We start from the raw sequence: 20,397 nt of genomic DNA on the forward strand, positions 1-20,397 counted from the left end.
GCAACAGATTATGGAGTCTTCCTATACCTCTGTTAGTGGTCATCTATGTGAATGGATGATTAAAAAAAAAACTTCTAATAAACTAGTAGGTGTCGAAGGCCCCTACTGCCTCCTGTCTATGGGGCTGCGTACCGCCAATAATGTTGATTGAATAAGATCAGAATTAAGTACCACGCCCCCATCATGTACATCATGTACATTTTAAGCCTTAATATAACACAATAGTGCCCTGCACAAAGCTCACAAAGTTCACAAAGCTGAGGGATCTGGGACTTAACAGCCGTCTGTGTGCATGGGTGTTGGACTTCCTCACTGGCAGAACTCAGGTGGTGAGGGTGGGCAGGTGCTTCTCCAACAGCATCACCATCAACACAGGAGCACCTCAGGGATGTGTCCTCTCGCCACTGCTCTACTCCCTCTACACTTCAGACTGTGTGGCCACCCATGGCTCCAACAACATTGTGAAGTTTGCTGACGACACAGTGGTGTTGGGTGCCATCTCCAACAACGATGAGGCGGCCTACATGGATGAAGTGAAGAATCTGGCATCGTGGTGCCAGGACAACCACCTCCAGCTGAACATCGGCAAGACCAAAGAGCTGGTGGTGGACTTCAGAAGGAGTAAGCACAGAGACTACAAGCCCATTATCATCAATGGAGCTCCAGTGGAGAGGGTGCAGTCCTTCAAGTATCTTGGTGTCCACATCTCCTCAGACCTGACATGGGCTGCCCACATTCAGGTCCAGACCAAAAAAGCTAGGCAGCGCCTGTATCACCTACGACAACTGAGGAAGTTCAGGGTCTCTCCAAAGATCCTCAGGATTTTCTATACAGGCGCTGTGGAGAGCATCCTCACACAGAACATGACATCGTGGTTTGGGAACAGCTGTGTGAAGGACCAAAAAGCTCTCCAGAGAGTGATCCGTACAGCAGAACGCTGCTGCAGGATTGCTCTCCCCCCGCTTCAGGACACCTACACCAGGAGATGCCGAACTAGAGCAGCGCAGATACTGAAGGACCCGTCCCATCCTGGCAACAAACTGTTCCAACTTCTGCAATCTGGTAGAAGGTTCTGCATCTTCCGGGCAAGGACAGAGAGACTCAAGAGGAGCTTCTATCCCCAAGCCATCCGTGCCCTAAACACACACACCTGCCCTCTCACATCATCTATAATTGACTGAGACAGGACTCTTCCAGACACTAAACCAAGGCACAATGTACATTTCAATTCCTTTAATTTTAAATATGTTTATATTGTCTATCCTGTAAAATAGTCAGATGTCTATTCATATTAATGTACAGAATTCACCTGCTTGCTGCTACTACTGCATATTCACCCAATGTATGTACTATATATATATATATATATATATATATATATATAATGTTTTTCCTCTACACCCCCCCCCCCCCCCCCCCCCCCCCCCAATTCTTTTTTGCACATGTCGAGGAGCGTGTCAGGCTACATTTCACTGTGTGTTATACTTGTATAACTATGCATGTGACAAATAAAGAACCTTGAACCTTGAACCTTGAATATAATTTGATAAGGTAGTTATTTAAAAAGAATAGAAGGAAAAATAACCCATCGATCACTTGTTGCGAGTTGTTGTCGTTGTTTTTTTTAACAAGAATATAATTTAAACATGAACAAGAAGTATAGGCTCTATATCAGAGCCCTGTGGAACTCCATGGCTTGTACAAATTCACCCCTCATTCCTGTTTTCGTTTTTCCCAATGCTCTCTGTTTAATGGTGCATGCAAGAAAACCCATATTTGAGTGTAAAATCCATCAGGTCAGACTTTCAGAGACTTGTCATAGATGTGTATGTAAAGTGGTAAAAAAACAAAGTTTTCGTGATTAGTTGACTGGTTTGCATTTTGTGGCACAGTTATGAAAATACACATTAGTTCTGTTGCACTTTTTAAAAGAGGTATTTACTTTGAAAGGAACAGTGGTGACAGGGCGGAGGTGTGTGGTCTCGCGCTGTGCATGCTTGACGTTCTGCTGGCGCTGATGGCGGCGGGGCTGGCGGAGGGTCGCACTGAGAAGGGAGCGCGAGGAGGCGGGGGACCAGAGAGACTGAGAGAGGAGGCCCCGGCGTACCCAGCACCGACACCGCGGCAGACAAACAGGAATCACACCGACTGCAGAAGCAGCCAGTCCCGCAGACTGACCCAGTGGAGGACGGGCGGACGGACGGAGCGGTAGGGCTGTTTTTGTTTATGAGCTACCGGGGGGTTTTACCGTTAACGGCAGCTGAGGGGGGTCCGTCTACAGACTGCCTGGGTCTGAGTAAAACCTGCGTTCAGTCAGCGGCTCCAGGCTTCTGCGGCCATAAATAACGTGTACGTGTTTACTACTGACGTCTCTCTGTATGGACACATATGGCCTTTATGTGTGCGCGCGTGTTGCCTTCACTGACCATCAGCCATCATGTTTACCAGGCTGCAAAGAATGTGTGAGTGCGTGTGCGCGCGCGTGTTTGTAGTACTGCAGAATGCAGCTAGAACTTGGCCCAGTAAAGAAAGTCCTGTACAGACCACCAGCTTTTCCTGTGAACTCTGCAGCACTGTGTTTGTCCACTTGTCCATCTGTCAGTGTGGGGACCACTGAGTTTTAGGGAGTGAGGACATCTATACGTACTGAGGACATTTTGGTTTTTACCTTTCTACAGGGCTTTTTTGAGGGTTTAAGTTTATTCCACACACAAAAAAAGAATCACTGTTAATGTTTGCATTATGAATTCCTCCTTTGCTTGCTGAAGAAAAACAAGTATGATCGCATTTTAGGAACTCTCAGTCAGATGTCACGTCCTTCTTAAAATAAGAGAAATCAATGAGTTATAGCAATGCAGTTATAAATGGGGAAATTAGATGCATAAACCAATGCAGAGTTGGATGTCTGATTTACTTTTGAATTAAGCAGTTTTCAACACTTCTGTGCTTTGGCTTTGTTTATCTTTTCTGCCATCTTGTTTATAGATGGTAGTCAAGAATGTGGTAATGATATTCGGCTGGTGTATTTGTGTATAATAGAAACATGAAAATTAACTTCATTTTAAAGACATAACTGTTTGATACAGAGTACAATGTGATCAGGCTACAACCAGCTGCTGCTGAATAATCTGTTATTATTGCAGAGTCTTGACCTTATATATAAAGTGCCTTCAGGTGACTGTTGTTGTGGTATGGTGATATGTTTGCTCTGTAATATAGTGTTACAATAAAACGCCAAAAACAAAACAAATTTCACAATCAAATCTCTTTTAAAAAGGTTATTTTTTTCAGTTTACTTCTCCACCAGCTGGAGCATTAGACACGACTGAGAACCTGAAACTAAAGATTGTTTTACGTACACAGATTAATTTTCTTCTTATTGATTAATCAATAAACGGGTCTATACTGAAATGAGTTAGAAGCAGCGCAGTGTCTCTCACTCATCGGACGGTACAGAGGGGAATGTGAATCTTGCCAGAAATTTTTAGCTAAACATTTATTTTACATGCAAAAAAGGAAAAGCGTCCTCAAAAACTGAGCCACGAGTAAGAGAGACATCGGGATGTCGCTAATTTCATTTTCCTTAACTACACCAGTGAAAACAGACTTCCTGCAGACGTGAAAAAAATCTCTTTCAGTTTTAAGGATTTACAAGCTCAGATAAACAAACCATGTGATGTGATTGTGCTGTCATTCCTTATTACATTTTATTTAACAAAAATAAAGCTAAAATGAAGACGCAGTGTGTGAGAATCTAAGCCCACCCCATGATTTCATAGTTTGCAGCCAAAGGTGGTTCTGATGTCCTGTATGACTTTATCAGCTCCTCACGTCGCCTCTTCTTGACAGCATTGTTTCAGCACTCTTTAGGACTAATGGCAGCTTTCCACTTTGCTGTCTAGACTTTGACTGGGCCACTGCAGCACACTGGTTATTATGTTTTTCAGTTGTTGTGTTGTAGATTTGCTGGTGTTATTGGGATCGTTGTCCAGTTGCGTGAATTAAGATGGCCTCACATTTGACTCCAGAATACTTTGTTATATAGGTCACTGTTTCCCAACCTTTTGGAGCCACAGCACATATTTCACATCAGAAAAATCACATGGCACACCACCTAAACAAAAATGTCACAAAAACCATATTGATAATTATCCCCGCACACTAGGGCTGCCACAAACAATTATTTTGATAGTCGACTAGTCACCGATTATTTTTGCGATTAGTCGACTAATCAGATCATCATCCATTGGACGTAAAACGTACAGCTTATTGCACCAGCATGCATCTGCTCTTATATAACTATCATTAGCTTACAGCTTTAAGTGTTTAATGTATGTGCTAACTAAAAATAAAGACAAGATGATAGTTTATTAAATTTTAATGAAATTCGCAGATTGTCTCAGTGGAGTTTAATAAACTCAGCCGTCTGCTTCTCGCTCGCTAAAATATAACAGGACAGCGGAGTATATTCTCGACCATCTCACACTTCTGTTTAATCAGTTTTCTGTTTGACGTTTATTCTATAACTTTAATCTCAGCCAAACCGATTTACTCAGGAACAAGTAAAACACTGAAAAAATCCAAATAATAACATTTTTAAGTTACCTAAGTGACTTATATATCATGTTTAACTTGAGTAGTGAAAGACGGCGGTGGTTTTAAAAACGATTTGCCGGGAGTCCGGTGTTCTCACGGGCTCTAGTGAGCCTTGAACCCCGGCTCGCTATCGAGCTGGTGGGTAACAGACGTTTCCGAAAACGTTGGAGCGCTTTTGAAAATATGTGGTGTCTTGATAAACTGAGCAGATATTTGAAGTTTACACAGCTACATTCTCGCCTGAAAATATGCTAAACGTTTATTTTGTGACCCAGAAAGAATAATAAGAGTAATATTAAAACTAACTAGCTGCCGCCATTGTTGTAAAGTGAGCAGGGCCGCACTATGAATTCTGGGATAGGTTGGGCCACAAAGAATACACCCAACCCATCCTTCAAATCTGGGGAAATGAAGGGCGCATTTGTCGGCTGCATTTGTCGAAGTCTTCGAATTTGGACAGTCTTCGTCGTGTCGCTGTAACGTAATAGGCCTACAAATGCGGCTACAGGAGGATGTGGTTCCTGAATTTGGACACAGCTACGATACCAGACACTGCTTCTTCTTCTTCAGGGTTTAACGGCAGCTGGCATCCTTGTACATGCAGTGCTGCCATCTTCTGTTTCAGTCCGTTATTACACGCTTAAATCCTACTACTTATTTCTGCGTCTTTTGGGATCTTACAAAGCTTCAAATGACGCGTCGACTATTAAATTAGTCGTCGACCGTGACTAGTCGACTAATTGGGCAGCCCTACGGCACACCAGGTATAGCTGAGTTGGCTCGGCTTGTCCCCAGTATACATTTTTTGCTTTTTTTTCTGACCAGTACTCATGCTAGGGCCTTCATCTGGGTCAGAATTTTCTCCAGGACCCAGGTCAGATTGACTACTTTTTCTTTTCAAATACTTATCTATTGCTATTACGAGCTGCATCATCTCACTTGCAGCATGACTATTATGTCATTCCTTCTTCATCTTCTTCTGTTTTACTGGCAGATGGCAACTTGTTTAATTAGAGCAGGTAGTTGCACTGCCCTCTAGTGGAAGAGAATGCAATTGTTCTGCCTGTTACTCATGCCGATCACTAAGGCTACGTTCACACTGCAGGTGAAAGTGCATCAAATCCGACTTTTTTGACACTATGCGACCCATATCCGATCATGGTATGACAGTGTGAACAGCACAAATCAGATTTTTTCAAATCCGATCTGGGTCACTTTCGTATGTGGTACTGAATCTGATACATGTCTGGTGTTTTACAAAGCAACTGCTGTTTGAATGGTCATGTCGCATTAAATCCATCTTTTACGTCACTGACACAAGACAGACGCCAATTATCAGCGCCAAAGAAGACAAACCTCTGCACGGAAGTAGCAGCCACTGCATCAAACAAGGCCATTGTTAAAGCATGGGCTCTCTTTTTTCTCAGTGTCTTTCTTTCTCTAATTAATTTGTCAAAATTCTGTCGGTTACGACTGCTCACAAATTGATAGACTGCTACAACAACACCTACTAGCTCTGTAGCCGCCATATTTACTTCTGTAAACAGAGCGTGTTGTGTGTGACGTCTTCTTTTGTGCATGCGGGCCGCTTTGAGGGTTCACACTAGAGGGCGTTTGTTGTCACATTTTATTTGTAGTGTGAACAACCAGACCAAAAAAATCGGATCGAAAAATCGGAATTGAGCATTAAGACCTGCAGTGTGAACGTAGCCTTAGAGTACCAATCAGGTGAAACCGGATAATCTTCCACGGCACACCTATATGCCACGGTACAGTGGTTGGAAAACACTGACATAGAAGAGTTCATGGTTTGCTCAATGACTGCACCGTGCCCAGGTCCTGGGCTGCAAAACAAGCCCTAATCATCACCTATCCTCCACTATGCTGACAGTTGGTATGAAGCAGTATTCGTGCTGATGTGCTGTGTTTGGTTTTCTACGTTATGGCCAAACGTCTCTGCTTTGGTCTGATCTGTCCAAAGGACTTTGTTCTAGAAGTCTTGAAAAATAGATTTTTTCAGAAGCAAACCTAAGCCGTGCTGTTGTGTGCTTTTTAGAGAGAGTAGGCTTTTTCCTGGCACACCTGTTCAGTCTTTTTCTGATTGTGCTGTCATGAACTTTAATGTTTAACATGCTAACTGAGGCCTGACGAGTCTGAGATGTTGCTCTGATTTTGTGGTGAATTAGCTGTGATGTCCACTCATGGAAAGATTGTCAGCTGCCTTCAGTGTTTTCCATTTCAGAAAATGATGTGGAATGATGGACTTCAGATTGTTTGGAAATATCCTCATAACCCTTCCCATTTGATATCAACAGTTGCTGCTCTAAGATTGTTGCTGATATCTTTACTCCTCGACATTGTGTTAACACACATCTGAATGCTGCAGACCAGCAAACCACCAGAACGCCTGCTTTCAGAGAGGTGCTCACGCTTCCTGATGATGACTTTAATCAAGTGCATTTGATTATCAGCAGCTGGCTGCTGCTTAGCCTCTGAATTCCTGTAAGGGTGTACTTTTTTCATGCACTGCTTCTGCATTACTGCTAGAGTTACGTTAAACAAACAATGAAACCGTGTAATAAGCTGTGAGCCGTTGTTCATCTTAGGATGTATTTAAATAGTTTTAAGACCTAAGAACTGGAAGATTTTTATATGCTCAGATTCATAAAAAATTAGAATAAGAATGAAGATGTACTTTCTTTTTACCATGACTGCAAACATCAGCAGTTTATTTTAATTGCTACTCATTAACGTTACTCTCATGTCTCAGTGCCACTTTTACTTTCTCACCTGAAGTTTTTTTAAATGTTGATCCTCTGTCCCTGTGTGTGAGCCCGTCCATCAGAGTTGGGTGGGACTCTGGCGGTGAATTATGCCAGCAATGGTTCTCACAAGGACACAAGTGCAAACACGGGTGTGTGTGTGTGACATGGACAGAGTGGCAGCTTTGTGTCACTTGTGCTTTGACTCGCTGCGGCAATGAATATCAAACAGGCCTGTAGTAGTGTGTGTGTGTGTGTGTGTGAGAGAGAGAGACACCCTGTCTTGTTTCTTATCAATTAACTATTGTTTTCTTCTTGTTTTTTTCCTCTCTCTCCAGTTCAGAGCCTCCTACTGGCTGTCATCCTGTCTCCTCCCCAGCGCTCTCTTGCAGCTGCAGTACTAACAGGATTTAGTAGCTGTCACATGAGGGTGGTGTAGGTGCTGCTGTTCTGTAGCCTTTAAATCGTGCATGAGTGGTGCTAACGGATGAGGAAGCCCCTCTCTGCCCCGTCGGTCTCTCTTTGGATGCAGAAGTTCCCGCCTGGTTTCTGGTCCTTCTTGGTGATAAGCTCAGTAATTTGCTATCACAGAGGCGTCGCTGAAACTGCCTGAATCTATCATTTTAGGTGTTTCACCTGCGCTGAAAATGTAGATTAGCTTAATTTTGAAGCTATTTGGATTTACTGACTGACCAGAATTTAAGAATAACAGGCTATCTGCTCCTGAAGTAAAGTTTGGCTACAAAACAGATTACATGAAAAAATGTAGCTGGATTTGCAACCGGGATCACACGTTTTAGCAGCTAACGCCTAGTTAGCGGCTTGCGGCGAGCAGGCAGCGGTGGCTCGGGGCTAAGTGTGCATGAAGCAGGGGTGCTATGGAGTACCACTCCGGTGGCAGCCAGCCCCTGCTGGGCAGACCGCGGTACTGCCCGGGTGCCAGCGTTAACGGAGGATACCTGTGTGAGACAGGACACTGCTGCGGAGAGACCGGCTGCTGCACCTACTACTACGAACTCTGGTGTAAGTTCATTTATTAAGGCTCAGTGTAATGTAGCGGTGACTTAAGGTGCTGTCTCAGCATAATTTTGCACTCCTAATTGGGTCTGTCACTCTTATACATGCATGTATGCAGCTGTAGGAGTGCTTGTACTGAATAATAATAAAGGAAGCCTGCTTTACTTGCTGCTGCTTTACAGTTAGCTGATTTTTATTTATTTATTTAACAGAAAAAGAATATCAAACCACTAACAACCGCTTAATGGGCTGACTTGAATTTTTTATAGAAAAGTATGAGTGAATTATCTCTTTCAAAACAAGGCTGTTATAATATTAGCATTTAGGAAAACAAGTTAATTATGTTTTTGTTCATTTTTTTTATCATAACTTCATTCTTCTGGATGCAAACTAGATAGCTTTTGTGTGATTTCCAACCTTTGATAACATTTTTCTGCTGCTCGTCCAGGTAACAGGACCTGACCAAATCCCCCAGCTCTTGTCCCAGTTGGACATAACCAACATAGCCGAACTCACCAATGAGGCATCACATGATCAGATGCCTGAACTTCTCATGGCTCCTTTAAATGTAAAGAAGTAGAAACCCCTAGTCCCTCCCAGATGGCTGATTTCCTAAAGTTTCAATTTTGCTTCCTGTCCTCGACTCAGTTTATGTACATGCGAATCTGAGTGATGTGAATTTAATCACTAGATGGCGAGAGTGAGGGTCAACCTTTTTTTTTGTGACCACACAGACGCGTCTGCATGCGCTCCAGCACGTCAGCACCTACTCCTCAACTTAGATGTGCCACTTCCCATTAAAGCCATGTTACACTCCAGAGCAAACCGCCCCACAGTTTACTGGAGGTCAACGCATGATAAACCCAGCACAGCAGCAGAGAGGTCCTCCACATCTCTGCTGTTGGCTGCGCCTAAAAAAACCAGAAGATTTGGTGACAAATGGCGCCCTTGATGGTGTTCAACACCCACCAATAATGAGACTTATGTGACAGGGTGGTGGTCCGAGCTCTCACTGTACAAGAACCCACAAAACAGTTTCCTCATGTTTCACTTTTCCCAGAATATTTGAATCTCTCTGCCAAGCTCCTGTAGACTCTGAGCATTTACTGCACTTTGTAAATTACTCTCATACATTTTCAGATGAACAACAATGCTTTGCATCACGTCATGTCATCGTTGGTTTATTTGGTTCTGTATATAAGGACTTATTCTTGTATGTGACTAAACATTTAAAGTCAATGAAGATTTTCATATGATCACAATGAAATCTGTGTGTGTGTGATGTGTTCAGGGTTCTGGCTGCTGTGGACCGTCCTCATCCTGTTCAGCTGCTGCTGTGCGTACCGACACCGTCGAGCCAAACTCAGAGTCCAGCAGCAGCAGAGACAGAGAGAGATCAGCCTGCTGGCCTACCATGGAGCCAACTCCTACCCCTCCTCTATGCTGGACCTCAGTAAGAAACCTGAATCTGTGTTTTCTGGATGCTTTCAGTGGCTATTTGAAAAATGAGGTGTTTAGATTAGGCTTGTTTTTTTTCTATCCGTACCTCATCACAGCAGGGCTAAAGCGAGAACCAGCCACAACAAGACTCGTCAAAACTGGACAGAAGGTTAAAGATAAGATGCTCCAAACTTCATCTTTTTCTGGCTGATTGGAGAAAAAAAAGGCTTCGTTCTGAAGCTCCGAGCACTGTTACAAAACAACAGAGGCTGGAAAACCATAGGTTTCTGGTTTTCTAGGACCTTTGGGATCTCTGTCTGTATGAGAGCTGCCTCTAAACTCCACTCACAGCATCAAGACAATGAAGCCTGTTCTTGTTTGTGACTGATGCTCGGCTGTCAAGTCAAGTGACGTGCCGCTTTTGTAATCTGTGGCTGTGACGACTCAGTGGAAATTTACAGTGTGGAGGCCTTAAAGAATGATTCCTGTGAAGACGTTTACCCTCTTTTCTTCTTTTTCTTCTCTTTTCTTTTAAACGTTGGAATAATTTTTTGCATGACTTAAAAATATTCACTGGGCGCTACATATCAGCTCATTTTAATGCATATTAGGCTTCAGCTGTGTACAGTCTATGTACTTTTGCTTCTTTATATGTTTAAAAAGGTTTTCAGCACATTTCTTCAAGTGTTGCAGAGAAAAATTAAAGTTGCAGTAGATCTTCATGTGATGCATCACTTCCACACATCCCATTCTTGGTCTGTGTCTGCAAAATAGCACAAATGAATGGTTAATTTACTGAAGTCTTATTATGCAGTCAGTCATTTTCCAATATGCTGAAGTAGAAGCAGGGGTCACTCAAGCTAGGAGATGTTGGATCATGCTAATGCTGTGCTAATCGAGTTAAAGTGGCATCACAATTGAACCACTTCTTGTTTGTTTGATTTTTATGAATTTGCCTTATGCAGTTGCACCCTTTTGCGGTTCGTCACAGCAGATCATCTTCCTCCATTTCATCCTGTCCCCTAGCATCCTCCTCTGCTACACCCACCCCATGCAGTGGGTTTGCATGATCAAAGAATTCTAAGTGTCTTGCTACTTCCAGATAAATCACACTGTCTTCATCACTTGTTCTGTCTACAGCTGGCAGAAAAAGCTCCATTAGCATATATCTTGCCTGCATAATGAGTTACATAGACCAAAGGTTTTCAGAAACTTTGTGCTAAAATGCACTCCAAAGAGAAGTGCATCTGTAAATGCATCAGGTTTTGTTTGTAGAGCCTCGGCATCAAGCTGCCCACTTGTCATTATTGTAATTCAGATCAAGGCTACGTCATATAAATCACAGATGCTTGCTGGACCACAACACCTCGATCGTCTTTTAAACTCGGGTATGGACTTTTTTGGGGTAGATCACCCAGGCGTAATTTATAATTACCCATGAGGGGATAAAAGCCGCTTTGGGAGTCCAGCGTAAAAAATCTAATTTGTGGAGCTACTCGCTGTAGCGCCCCCCTTGGCAGGGGGGGTATTGTTTATTTATTTGGAAAACCATGATATCTTGCATGTCTAGGAATACAAATGAATTCACATTCTATAGAAAAAATATTGCTAAATAGGACAAGATTTTCGAATCTTGGTTTCCACCTTTTGACATGGCTGCAGGAGAGAGCACTTTTGTTGAGTTGGGCTTTTATTAAGTTCAGTTTAACAAAGTTACCACTATCAACCTGCTGAGGGACTGCTTAAAAAAAGCAATCCCACTGCCCTCTAGGTGCATTACATCAAAACAAATGTAGAAAAAAACAAAAGAAAAGGGCCACTGACCAGTGTCTTTGTGCTAACCTTCCTTCCCTCTTCTGCTTGTAGGTTTCTTGGCATCCCTGAAGTTGCCTTCCTATGAGGAGGTGGCAGCTCAGCCCTCGACTCCTCCTCCTCCTTACAGCTCCGTCTTCACCACCCCTCGATACCCTCAACCTCCACGCACCGCCGACCCCCATCTGCTCACACAACACGGTCCCTTGCTGCACCGGCCGCACAGCGATGGGCCGTCCTCCCTCAGCTCAGACAACAGGTAAGAGTTTTTCTAATGGTACAGGAAGTACAAGTGGTGATACTACTATAACTACTACCGCAACAGCAAAAGTAGCAGTAATTACTGATTTGGAACCAGGCGCTTTTCCTACCTCAGCTCAAGTGTAACGTCAAGTGTCACTGGTATTAGTGGTACTATCACAAATAATAGCTACTCCCAGTATTTTTGCTACCGCTATTATTTAAACTACTGATAATACCGTCTTGATGCACGTTCAATCCAGGTAAGAAAATCCCAGAAGGTTCATTTTGTTCATCAACGTAGCATTTTCAGTACTGATAATACCATTCAAACAATTTTTCTGTCACTGATTACTGTGTTTACCTTATGAGTTGGATTTTTGCAGCTTTAGTATATAATATTCAGGTGTTATTCAATATCTGTAAATCTTTCCTGTAGCTCCAGCTGTTCCTGTGATTCCTGCTGCCCCTCCTCTCCGTGTAGCTCCTCCCTGTCGGCACCCATTACATATGAGACTGACACTAGCCATGCCTCCACACCCAGCGAAGCCACGCCTCTCACCCTTGATGTCACCATGGAGACCATCTCTGCAGCTGCAACCTACTTGAATTCAAACGAGACGCAGGTTGCTTCTGAGAGGATGGTCCTTGACGTTGCTGACGTAAGCGGTGCTGGAGCTCATACAGCAGTTGCCACAAACTCATCGGTTTCCAACCAGACTGTTACTGTGGCGGTTGTTACCAGGGCAGCCTCCCCTCAGCCTCCACCCTCACCTGGTTTTCAGCTCACCCTCCCAGTCGGGACTACATCTCCCATAAAGCAGCAGCTTGACATAGCACCATGTACCCCAATAGTCAGCACCTGTAGCTCAAGTACACTCCCTAGTCCAAATGTTGTTGACACAGCACTCCCCTCCATCCAAATAATACAAAGCCCAGCAATGGACACCAATACTGTCCAAAACGATACCCCAAAGATTCCCTTAATGTCAAGGCTTCCTACCCCAACTGCTTCTGACTCTTCTATAACCATAAAATCACTGGAAACACTAAATTTAACAAGGACTTTTGATACAGTCAGTTCTCCTAATAGCCCAGCCTCAGTTCCATCACCAGATGCTGGAAGAACTTTGTCTCCAATAGCAAGCTCTGTTTCTGGTTGCCTAACTCCTGACCCAACTCTTGTACCAATTCCATCACCTACAAAGCTTACCCAGTCTCCAGTCCAAGAACCTACAAAGCTTACCCAGTCTCCAGTCCAAGAACATACAAAGTTTACACAAGGTCAGGAACCACAATCACTATTTCTAAAGCTTACACAACCTCCAGATTTGGTAACTTCAGATCATATCCTGCTTCCAAATCCACAGCCTAAAGCTGGGGTAGTTGCAGATTCACCAGTTAATAGCCTTCTGTCTCCAAGGCATGCAAATCTTGCCCTAGTCACAGATGCAGCACCAACTTTACCCATCCTAACTCAGTGCCAGAACCTAGAACTATCACCTGGATCAGGTTTAGTCGAGGGTCATCCCAGCCCTGGGTCACACTTATCCCAGCATTTAGGGTCTATTGCTGTTTCAACATCTTGCCTGGATTCAACTGCAGAAACAGATCATTCAGGTCATTCTCTGGTCCCGCCTCGATTGTCTGAGTTTGACCATATTCCTCCATTGCCTTCAAATGCCCAGGCGTGTTTTAGTTCTGGTTCTTGTTCTGGATTTGAATTGCGCCCTGGGGCTGGTTCTGAGTCTGAGCCTCTGTCCACCCCTACACCACTTCTCACTTTCTCAGAACAAGTGTCCACTGCTTCCCCCTGCCCAGCTATAACCATAGAGTCTGAATCTTCTTATGCTACTTGTCAGTCACCCCTTGCGACTCTCTCCCCATCCTCACCCCCATCCCTTTCTACTTCTCCTCCTCCTCCCCTAACTCTTCAAGCCCTTTCTTCCACCTCCCTTCCTGCTCCAGCCTTACTTCTGGACCCCCTTACTGCTTTCCACCAGTCTGACAAAGGTGGATCTTCCTCTGGCCACGCATCCTCCCTCTCACCATCACCTCGTGCTACTCAGTCTCCACCAAAACAGACTCTGTTTTCCCCCTGCGTGGATGTCTTTGAGCCAGGACCACCCAGTTGGGAGAATGAGGACGAGGACCAGGAGGAGAAGGACAATGACGAAGACGACGATGAGGACATGGGAGCTGATGAGAGCCAGTATAGACACCGGCGACTCACAGGTGACTCTGGGATCGAGGTGTGCAGGTGTCGAGTAGAGGAGGAGGATGAAGAGGAGGAGGAGGAAGGTGGCAGGAGAGGAAATGGAGGGGAGAGAGATAAAAGAAATAGTGACTCTGATCTCCATGACAGTGTGGACTGCCCTGCAAGGGGTCAGGTGACCACAGAGGAAGGACTTACACTGTGTACTCCGACCGCCACCACAACACCAACATCTGAGGACAGCGGCGAAGTCGTCATTGTCATGGAGACAGTGTGACTGACATAAGTAGGGTCATTTGCCATCCAGACAGGGGTTCCAGACAACAAGAACTGATCGATAGTGTTTACCCTTAAATCTTTCTGTAACTGGAAAGGCTTTAGTTAAATGTGATTTTGACTGAGGATAAAATAGGTCCCGTTAATAGGCATGCACAATTTTTAGATGGCTGACTTGAGAGTTTCTTAAAATGAGTTGGAATCATAAAGAGTCCTTGTGCCAACTTTTGACATATCCAGGTACAAGAGCGGTTTTCACTCAAATACCATGCAATGTTGGAGAAGTTTTAGGACTACCACACTGCAGAGCTGTTGTCAGCTAGGTGGGCCCCATCTCCCTAATTTTATCTCATTTAGATGGTGCTGCAAAAGCGGCCTCTAAAATTTCTACCCATCCATTATTACTTCATTTTGGACAGTTGCCTATTTATGAAGAAAATCTATATCTCTAACAAAGATTATGGAGCATTATCTGAAGCACCCAATCGTAAAGGATCTGCACATCCATTAAGTGGCGTTCACAGTTACAGGAAAGTCTTTGTAAAGTGGGAACTAAACCCTAAAATCTAATCTGTGGTATTGAACAATAGGTTTTTTTAGCTTTTGAAAGTTGTTCTCCTGAGCTTTGGCATCCAGGGCAAAAGAAAAACTGACACAAAACTTGAAACTAGCAAAAATATAGTTTTCTTTATTCAAAACATTAGGGTTACAGTTAGAGTTAACCTTAACTCTGATTGTAGGATCGTCTTGAGGTTGACGTTTTCAGTTCCAACGTGATTTTAACTCATGTACATTGGAGGCTTTCACAACAGATGGAGTAATTTGTTAGCCAGCAACAAAAATTGTAAACACAAAGTAATTGATGACATTATTAGTTTCCATTAAACAAATAACCATCTCAGTCATGGTTTGGTTGTGACAGCAGATGGACATGCCATTAAATATCTACAAAACATATGCTGCATGCAGTCATCAAACACTTGATGATAATTGCTAATAATTTTGGTTTCTACTTCAAGTTCATTTTTCTAACCATGTTTGCACAGCAAGTTGCATGAAGGCAAACAGTCAGGGATTGGATTTGTGTAATTTTACTTGCAAAACCACAAAATCATTAGCTTTTAGGCTTTTGCTAGCCTAAGTTTTGGTGCATTTGTAGACCAATGACTCATGGGCAGAAGTAGTCTTGATACAGACTTTTGTTGGCTACACCAGAAACCTTAAAAAGTGGTTGTTTCCCCCAAATTCAGCAGACTAGCAGATTAATGCTGTTTTAGTGATGCAGAGGATTTAAATGCTCAGAGAGAAACTCAGCCGATCCGATGACTGTCACAATTCGTCATTAATACTGAATTAAGACTGCACAGATTGTCGCTGTAGATTGCATCACACCCCTCACAGAAATTATGTTGTCCACGGTTAATAAAAAAAAATAAGGAACTTTAAATAGTTGGACATGTAGCCAGAGATGCCTCGCTCGTCTTGGGGGATGACGTAGGTTTGGCAATGTGCTGGGGACAAATTGGCTGGTTTGGAATTGAAGAGAGGCTGATGTAGGCGGATGATTCACGCTGACTGACAGCAGGAAAGCTGATTCATTCATTAAGGGGACGTTTTTGATGAAAAAGTCTGTCAGAAGGGTAGAATTAGGTGGGTCGCTTTTTTTATTTTTCATTTACTTTTTTCTGTTGATGTTTTTTTTTTCCTGCGATCCTGATTGTGTGTAGAAGATTTTCGGGGTGGACAGGATCGGCAGGCTTCCTGTGCGTCAGCCATTCAACAGAGAAAAGCTCTTACATAAATAAACGCAAACAATGGGTACGTTTAGAGAGAAACAAAGCGCCAAACACAGCAGAGACGAAACACGTCATGGTTCCCGTCTTGCCTTCTTTGCCTCTTTCACTGAGTTTGAGGTCAGATGATACAATACATCTAAACAGTAGCATCTTGCTTTACGCTTCATGCACCTCTTATTCATAGACAACTCTCCTTTGTCCTGGTAAAATGGGATCAAGTAAATGTATTCCAATCAACGTTTTGCCAGTAAGTCAAGATATTTTAAGGCCTTAGAAATGATGCCCCACAATCTGGCTAGAACTGTGATTTATTTTTTTGGCAGCGGTTGGTACCAATTAATGTTTCGTACACTCTTCACATAATAAACATGTCAATATTGATATTTTGTGACAAAAAGACTTGAAGGTAGAGTATATTTTGTCAGTGACACAGAATAATGTTTGTATAGTAATGGCTAATGTGTTTAAAGTCACCTTAGAGTGTGAAATTAGTGAAAAGCAATATTTTTCAGCAAGAGTCTGTGTGTAAATAGCCAGAGAGAGAGCTGCAGAATAACCACCTCTGAAAGGCTTCATAGTAAGAATGCATCATCATTGATTGTAAAATCTGTAAGGTTTGGATTTCTACTGTGGTTCAAGCAAATTCTGCCTACCTTTGTCTGTGTTTTCTTTTCTTTTTCACCTGACAGCAGTAGAATAATTGTGCAGTTTTAAGGACACAAGTAATTTCCAACGCGCTTGATGGAAGTGCGCCATCACACATTTGTGAGACTCTGTGTGTCGGTGTATAACATCAAGTCGAATGCATACAATTCAAAAATGTATACTGTCACTTTGTTATCTTGTGTTGTAGCATTGTAGCGCATGGATTCTTAAAACTGAACTGGTTGGAGCACAAAGGGTGAGATGCCTTCATATCTGCTCCCACAAAGTGCACTTGTTTTTGCAGCCTGTTAATGTTAGCTGCGTTTGAAAGTTTTCACAGACGTGTGTTAAATTTGCAGTGTGTTGGAAAGTGTGTTGACTCCAATAAGAGAAATAGTGCACAGTGGTGTTATTGGATCGTACTGGCAGGTGAATGCTTAAACCAGAACTCTTAAAGGTTGGAATGTTTAACTGTTGCCTAAAAAAAGCAAAGACATGAGAATGGTCAGGTCCCCATGGTGCAGGGTTCACCTGGTGATATCCTTAAATCCTGTGTCCATGCTGCATTACAACATGTATTTCACGTACTTCATGTACAACTTTCTTGGCAGAGGTGTCCATACGGATACCTCTCACAATATACGACGCTGTCATGGACAGAAGCAGTGTCCCACCATACAAAGGACATGGCGAAGCAGACTGTTTTGGTAGCCAACGTACAAAAGACTGGATTAATACTTGGATCAGTGTGCATATATCTGGTTTTGAACCTGGACTTATGTGAGTCTGAACGGATTCATCTTATGGATTGAGATCAAAGAGTTTGCCGTGGCTGACGGACCTCCAGAAAGTTCAAGGATGACAACAAGCCGTTGATGTTGTGGTAAATGTTGTTACTGGTGGTGTTTGTTTTTTTTGTTTTGTTTATTAATTTTGGTTTGTTTTGAAGTTTTTTGTATACCTGAACTAATAAGGTTATATATATCTCCATGGTTAATGAGTGCTATTTCTACTTGACAACTGTTACTACTTAGCATTAGCTAGAGCTGTTCTCGCTCTGTGTGTGTGTATGTGTGTGTGTGTTTGTGTGGACTTTTGACCAGAATGACTGGGGAAATGTTGCCTGAAATCTGTCTGCAAGCCCGGGTTCCCAAAGCTGTGGAGCTCTTTAATCTGCCTTACAATTCCTTAGTCACACAAGCCAAGAGACCACTTGGCGAACCTTGGCAAGGTCCAGTCAGTATGTAAAAATATGCATTCCCAACCAGATGTGGAGTATTTGTTGGAGGTAACTCATTGAAATTGATCACAAACAGCAACAGAAATCTCCTTGTGATGTCTTTGATTGTTAGCAGATTGCAGCAGTTTCCTGTAGTTTATACTGAAGATGCAGACTTGTCTGCAAACAGTTGCAAACTACTCACTGGTGGTTCTGAAGGTCTGAAGAGTGCAACATGGGGCTGAAATAGAAACCATTGATACCATCTTGTTTGAAAGGGCATAACTTTTACTTTGGAGGGAAACAATCTTATTAAACTTTATGTTGCACTTTTCATTTTCGAAGCCACTCAGTGATAAGTGTTTGCAGATAATTCTGCATCACGCAACCACTGCAATCTCCTAGCAACCAAAGCAAAGGCAAGAAGGTTTTAGACTCAACATCATCTCTATCTTGTGACTTATTTTACCAAGCAGCATCAAGCAGCCACCTGGCAACCGTTTGGGGAATACACATTTTTCCCTGGTAACTAGTGGTTACCAGAAGTCACTTGCCATTGTTAAGCCACTTGCAACCAGTTGGGAAATGCTAAATATTTCCTTGCAACCAGGAGTTGCCAGTCAGTGTCAAAGAGTCTCTAGAGCTGTGTGATTGTGACTTTAGAGCTGTGACATGTAGACCATCAAGAGTTTTTACTGAAGCTCTTGGAAGCCAACATGGTAACTGTCTCCTTTGGCGTTTTGGGGATAAAATCTTCGACCCATTGTACCCAGTCTCCTTGAATGTGAGGCTAATTTTAGAACTGAATAACTTTTGGAAACCCCAGTCTCTGTCTTTTTGTTAGAGTTAAACCGGGACTTATCATTTTCATCAGATGTTAACAAGTGTTCTCTTGCACTGAAGAGTTTTACATTTACTAGCACGTTGACAGGTTTTGCATCGACAGGTCACATGTTTGTAGTGTCACAATATGTTATTTTAAACTTTTTGCTCAAACAGAGTCAAAAAGTATCCATGTAAAAGCATTTAAGTTCCTGTTTTTCTCTGACTCCATACATTTGAGGTAGTGTAACCATTAAAGGGAACTGATCACCTACCCAGCCCATTGGCTAACCACTGAAATGGTTTTTTTCTTAGACCATTTTATAAAAGTATACCATAGTTGCTGTAATCTTACTCTGTGGTTCCTTATCTTAAAGGCCATACCATCTTGTTATTTTAGCTCATCTGGCCAAAGGATCGTTGAACTTTGACCATGTTGAGGCATCTGCCTTCTCTTAATAGTTCACAAGAATCTCTACTCTTCCTGAAGTATTTGCGAAGTTTTAGTGGAACTTGCACAAAATGATCAACTAATGTGTCTTCACCTAAACTGTACTTAAGGTCAAGATCAGTTTGTTATTTTCAAGTTAATAAGCAGTGAATTGTGATGGATTGTAAGCCAGATGACCTATTGCGTCATTGACATTCTGGCTGAAGTCAGAAGAGACCAGGTTTATTTAACTTCTGGAGAAAGACGCATGCTTGTTTGATGATTACGTGAAGATTGTGGGCGAATGTTACAAGCTAAATTCTGTATTCTCATCATAACTTCTCATCAGAGTTGCTAATGGTGGGGGCTATAAATGGAAGTCCATCCTGAGATCCAGGAGCAGGAGCTATTTGGAGGCAATGAATCATGTTTTAATTTTTGGGGTGACCTGTTCTCTTTATGTAAAACTGCCTACATTGATGCTAACAAAAGACTAAATTTGGAACTAAAGTCTGATGACCAAATGTTTGGTCATGGTCATGGTACAGTCAGTATTTGGTCATGCAGAGTCTGTACCCTGTTATTATTATCTTACCCTGTGAAACAAACACAGATCTTAACATGACTAGAGTCCGTTTAGATTTTTGAATAACCAAATTTCTCTCTTTTTGGCTCTTTGATCAATTTTCACTTTTTGGACGATGCAACTGTAAGCAGCTTCACCTGTGGTGTATAGCAAAATTATTTAATTTTCTGAAAGTGTTGTTGTTCCTTCTATTGTAGGGATCCATCCCTCTGTCTAAAGGATGCTATGCTCTTCTAGTAATCTCTTCTGTCCTTCCTGTATGCATGAGGTTTGTCGGCGATGTCGAAAGAAGCACCGAAGAGATTAGTTGTTAAAACCCATTAATATTACAATGGCAACGGAGCTAATTAGTAGTAATACTAAATTAATAGCTAGCGTGTATGTATGAGTGTATGTGTGTGTGATCCAACTAAACCAGCCTGTTCTAAAAGTGTGTGAAAATATACTGAATAAACTGTCAAATCTAAAAAAAAAAAAAACTGTCTTTCTGCTCTTTCTAGTAGAACAACATTTCATCCATATAGGACAGAAAATGAAGAAG

The 20,397-nt window shown here is 42.5% G+C and overlaps 1 protein-coding gene across 1 annotated transcript; it reads left to right on the top strand.

The window, feature by feature from the left end:
* Positions 1-1,992: 1,992 nt before the first annotated feature.
* LOC101475941 (uncharacterized) lies at positions 1,993-20,342 on the top strand. Its single transcript, XM_004574872.3, has 5 exons — positions 1,993-2,208; positions 7,697-8,381; positions 9,667-9,828; positions 11,682-11,886; positions 12,307-20,342. The coding sequence occupies exons 2-5, from the start codon at positions 8,237-8,239 to the stop codon at positions 14,357-14,359; spliced, it is 2,565 nt and encodes an 854-aa protein (XP_004574929.3). The 5' UTR covers positions 1,993-2,208; positions 7,697-8,236; the 3' UTR covers positions 14,360-20,342.
* The last annotated feature ends 55 nt before the right edge of the window (positions 20,343-20,397 follow it).

This window comes from Maylandia zebra, linkage group LG3, assembly GCF_041146795.1.
Source record: "Maylandia zebra isolate NMK-2024a linkage group LG3, Mzebra_GT3a, whole genome shotgun sequence".
Lineage (NCBI taxonomy): Eukaryota > Metazoa > Chordata > Actinopteri > Cichliformes > Cichlidae > Maylandia > Maylandia zebra.